This window comes from Halyomorpha halys, unplaced genomic scaffold, assembly GCF_000696795.3.
Source record: "Halyomorpha halys isolate HHAL.00 unplaced genomic scaffold, Hhal_1.1 Scaffold68.1, whole genome shotgun sequence".
Lineage (NCBI taxonomy): Eukaryota > Metazoa > Arthropoda > Insecta > Hemiptera > Pentatomidae > Halyomorpha > Halyomorpha halys.
The window spans coordinates 1,036,606-1,041,941 of record NW_027116161.1 but is presented as its reverse complement, the minus strand read 5'-3'; the positions used below and the strand labels follow the sequence as shown (position 1 = coordinate 1,041,941).

The 5,336-nt window shown below is 33.7% G+C and overlaps 1 protein-coding gene across 1 annotated transcript in view; it reads left to right on the top strand.

Moving 5' to 3' along the window:
• The window catches only part of LOC106692704 (nucleolar protein 4), a 19,352-nt gene extending 17,403 nt beyond the window's left edge, over positions 1–1,949 (top strand). The window contains exon 9 of the mRNA XM_014438801.2: positions 1,640–1,949. Within this exon, the coding sequence (XP_014294287.1) occupies positions 1,640–1,703 (64 nt within the window). The 3' untranslated portion in view covers positions 1,704–1,949. The remainder of the gene's footprint in view (positions 1–1,639) is intronic.
• Positions 1,950–5,336: the final 3,387 nt, after the last annotated feature.

Sequence of the window (5,336 nt, the reverse complement as noted above, 5' to 3'; positions counted from 1 at the left end):
CATAAAGAACCACCATAAGAATACTGCACGCAGGTCGGGCTGGTTATTTTCCTACTACTTCCTAAGCCACTGGTAAACATCTCCATCATCGCTCATGTGTTATAACGGTATAAGATACATAATCAAGGCCAAAACATCATAACAAAACACGTGATCTTCTGTTCCGTTGGCGTTTATGAAAGCTGGAAAATAATTCTTCATCTGAACAAGGGTGGATAAGTTCGTCAATGAGCATCCACTTTAGTTCGTAATCCTAGGTATATCCCCCGGGTTGCGCCCATCCACTTGAGTGTCATTCGACGGCATGTCAGCCAATACGTACTTTGCATCATGACACACAGTGTAGGACGCCTCGAGCTTCAGGAAAGCTCATCTCCGCTAAATACTGGTAGTCTTAAAAGCGTATGACATAAGGGTAGCATTTGCCCAAATTAGTACGGTTTAATTAGACAAATGTCTCTTCGATTATCAAGGATTAACAATGGACTGATCCACCACAACATAATGTGTACATGTTTATCAAATCGTATAACATTATGATATCTAAAGAATGTCTGTTACGTCAATCTTTTTCAGGGACCTTTTCCTTTTTCCACAAATCATCATAGCAATATCGTCACATGGCATTGTGAATCTGAATACCGCGTTATACATGATTCATCACAAAAAAGACCTTAAAATTTACTGAACTTCATGAAATATTAACTGCTTCGATAATGCACTCTCACTGAGTGAAATGTCTTCCTTAAACCCAGTGGTATCATTGTGTAGTATATACAGCAAGCCCATCATCATATATTTTCTCTTTCGGGCTAATTGTTTTCCCCATGTGGTAGAACCAGAAAACCAGTTTTATTTCAAGCTACTTTAAAGCAGATATTCTGATGATCGCTCTGAGTATAATAAACACTGTGTTGCTAAGCCTAAACAGTCAATGTTTGCATTGCAAAAGTTTAAAAGGTCGAGACGTTTTCATTTCCGTTTTTGAAAAAAAACCACTTCATACATTGCAAAAATGTATAGGTGTTTGGTTCACCTATTGGTTTACCTTTCCCTTAAGCATTTGTATAAAGATTAAGGTCTCTAGCGATGACAAGAGAATGGTAATGTCGCAATTTTCGTACAATGATATCTATTAAAAGTTTATTATTTTTCGTTTGGGGCTTGTGTGTAGTCATCTCACTACACAAATTAGTATTTCTCACTTTGTAAAATTAATTTGTCCGTTACGAATGCCTGGAGTTCTTGGAAAAGAGCAGCCTTCGCTGTTTGCGGTTTTTTTTCTAGCCTAAATTGATACATGGCATAAACCCGTTTTTATGACAAACACACGGCTATCTTTAAGTTGCCAATCATTTTTAGACTATGTGAGTTGTACCAATATTTATTTTGCGTAACCCTTACTAAATATATATTTTTTGATTTAGGTTAGGTATCTAATAGGGTATTTAGGAACCTTTGTTATCTCGGCTCCTACAGCCTCGTAGGCCAATGTAGTTCTACACAATTGCATAATCATTAAGAGGAAATAATATAGTACAGACACTTATGTAATAAACAGACCTTGAATGTGCATGAAAATGTATTATTGTTTCAAAAATAAATATTTTTGTGTTATAACTCGAATATTTGGTTACAGGGAATCTGCCGCATTTTTGCTGAGGTCTGCTGACGAACTTGAACAACTCCTTTTACATCAATAAAATTTATATTTAAAATATTGTGGAAAATTAAATGTGAATATAAATACAAACATGTACATAAACTAACACATTATATAAATCAATGGTCATCAAACCATTTTCTTGTAAATTTTAATAAGAAACTGTAAATAACTTTGTTCACTATTTGATGTATTTATAAAAATATTGATAATTTTGTTAAAATTCACTTTTTATGAAAGAACAAAACTAGTCACATAACAGATATATCAGTTTTTTAATAAATAAAAAAAATACAAGAAGTCTATATTAATACATAATTTTCCTCTTTTCTAAACCTTAAGATATACCTAATTTTTAATGTAACTGGTGATTTGGAAGTGCCACATTTGTAAAAAAAATGAACATATTCACTGTATCTATATAATATATTGATCATATTTTTTCTTGACTGTTAATAATGTAAGTTTTTGAGGATTTTTGGGTTCAGTAAATAATAAACAATACCTTGCACGGAAACTGAAAACACAGTCAAATTTTGTAGTTTATCAAGAACCTCAAAAACATATGAATAGTAACTCAATACAGATATTTATTTACAGGTATACATATCATATTGAAATAATAACATAAGATATGAATCAGCAGTATAATTTACATTTTAGGTAATTATTTTAGTGTTATATTTAATATAACATAAAATACGTATAATCTAATTGCAATCAATCAGTTCTGCATAATCTGTAAAACTTACATTTTCTGGATTTTCTTTTTAAGAAGTATAACATATTAATTTCTATAAATTTTTAAGGTTAAAACTTCTAAAGATTAATATAAACTATTTAATATTTTTCTTCACGTTGTATGACGTTTCACATATATGACGTGGATGAAAATTGTTGATTAAAATAAATTATTATTTTTAGGATTATAAAAAAAAAATTAAATTAAATCTGTACCGATACAATCCATGAAGGGCCATTACTTTGTAAAGAAGTACTGTTGTGCAAGGAGTTGATTTGGTCAGAATCACACTCGACCGCCAGATTTTTACTCAGTCAAGGGTACCCAATTTAAGAGGCTGGGGCGGAACCACCAGAACCCACAGGAGTCGACTCACGCCTACAGTGTAACAGAAAATAATTTCTGCCAAGCCGGATTGGAACTTGGGTCCTTAGAGTTGGTAGCCACGGGCTTTACCCCGTGACTACCGGGCTCCCTTTAGATGATAAAGGTGCATGAATCATAATCATAATCGAAAAATCGTCTCGAAACGTTGTACAACATGAAGAAAAATATAAAATAGTTTATTCTTATCTTTTGAAGTTTTTTAACCTCAAAAATTTATAGCTCTTTTATATTGTTTAGTACGACTAATTTTAATAATATATTTAGTGCAGAAACAATATATTTCGCATGAAAACATAGATATTTAAAAAAAATATCAAAACAACTAAGGAAATAAAAAACAAATATTCGTCTGATAAAAACCCCGAAAAAAAATAGTATATATATTAATAATATTGCCACGGTTGACAGAATTGTTGATCTGGTCAAACATCTGATTCATTACGATTTCTCGAGAATTTAGCAAGTCTGAGAATTCATTTCTTAAGGTTCTGGGTTTGCAGCTTTTTTATGTTGCGAAGCATGGTAACCCACCGGTACACAGTGTTTAAGAGGTCCCGAATTTGGAAACAAATATTAAAATACGTTAAATAGCTTTCAAAACTTTTTTATACTAGTTTAATTGGTGAGTTTTGATCAATATTAGTTGTCGAGAACACTTTTGTCAACGAGGTAGAGAGAGGTGAGTACTTTTTTTTTACTTTCACTTTCTGATATATGGAATATATAGTAAGGGGAAGTATATCGTACAAAATTTCGAAATCGATTTTTCAACAGACATGCACGTCTTAGTTCAAATAATCAATTCTCACGAAATTGCGAGGGAGTGTGTTTCACAAGATGAAGTACAACAAAAAAAAGTTATACAACAGTGTGAGATTCCTACTCACCCAAGTCTTCTTTACCACCCCACACAACTGTCAATCATTACTCCACAGGGCAGAATGGCTATATACAAACTTCTTCTTAAGACATCTTACTTAAGCTAAGCCATTGTCTGGCCTCTGCTTTCTAGCTCTTGAGCTCTGAGCATTCTGCCAATTTGCGCTGCATAGTATGTAGTACTCTAATTCTCCTGCCTAGACATCATCGAACCGACTAGGTTTTCCAAGACTGATTTCTTTCCAAGTTTCATATCTAGCTCTTCTTTCTCTTGAGAAAAACCGGAACAGAAGAACAAATGTTCACTGTTTCATCCATGGAATGACAAGGCGGCACGATGATCTGTATAGTTTGAAGCGGGCTAAGTAGGCCCTGAAGCAACTCTGTAAGCAGTTAGGTGAGGTAATAATCAACCTCCCCGTGTTTCCGGGATATCCATGCTGATTCATCGGGAATCATATGTTGGGTCCATCTTCCCAGTGTAACATTTTTCTTTTCTTTTGATAATGCAGCTCAGTGAGCATTTTCTTTGGAACATCCGGCTTCATATGCCAAAAGATCAATCGGAGGCATGTCTGCGATGAAACACATATCACCGAAGGACACAGTGCGAAAATCTTGTCGACCACTGTTGGTTCACTACGGTTTGTTGCTCAATTGCTAAAGTAAAAATGACGGTGGCCTACAGCAAGTGGGATGAAACGCATGATTCTCTGGACATTACTTTTTCACCCTGATATTCTCCTATATTATTTTTTTTTTAATTATTTATCGACATTTACAACTGTATTTACATAAAAATACATCTAGTAAATTTGATGTTAGATATATTCAGAACCTATTAAGCATTCGTCAAAAAAAAAAATCTGAAGAGATGAAATTGTCAAAATATTATTTTAGAAGAACATAGTTAACCGTATGAAGTAGATTGTTGGAAGATAGTCCGGGTGGGGGTCAATAAAGGTATCAAAATAGTAGATGAAAACTATTTATTGTTAACAAACGTTTCGTACTTTGCAAGGCTGCGTCAGGACTGATAGATTGAAACAAATATGATAACTGGTCATAAACTAACGATCAGTTTCGGTTAAAACCTTCCTTTGTGAGATCAATATGTGCTCTTGGCTAGGGAAAAGCTTATAAAAATAAGGTCATAGTACACGGCAAGGGCCTACCAAGAATGAAAACTAGGGGGGGCATAGTCGTTCAGATTGTGAACATTTAGCACGGAAAAGGCGAATGAGACCTAAATTTTAATAAAATTATAACACTGTTATTACAATTACAATTTTGCAAAAAATAAAAATAAAAGGGGCAGCCTTTTTTTCCCGCCTACAACTGCCACAGTTCAGTTTTTAAGGTAAAAGAGTAATTTTCAAATAATTATATTCATGGTTTACATTACCGCCCTGCAATCGTTCTTGAGTAATATATTTTTTATTGTAATTTAACGGCTTTTTCTTTCTATTAAAGATTAAAGACCGTTGTTGTTTTTGACTATCCGCTGTCGTATTTACACATCCGAGAATCGTAATATTTTTATAGACCCATTTTAATACCTCCTTCAAGACATTGTGAATAACACGAAGCAACATCACGTCATTTGTCACGCTGTAACCTGGTTACCCTCAAAAATAATAACTACACATGCCGGCCACCGTGCGA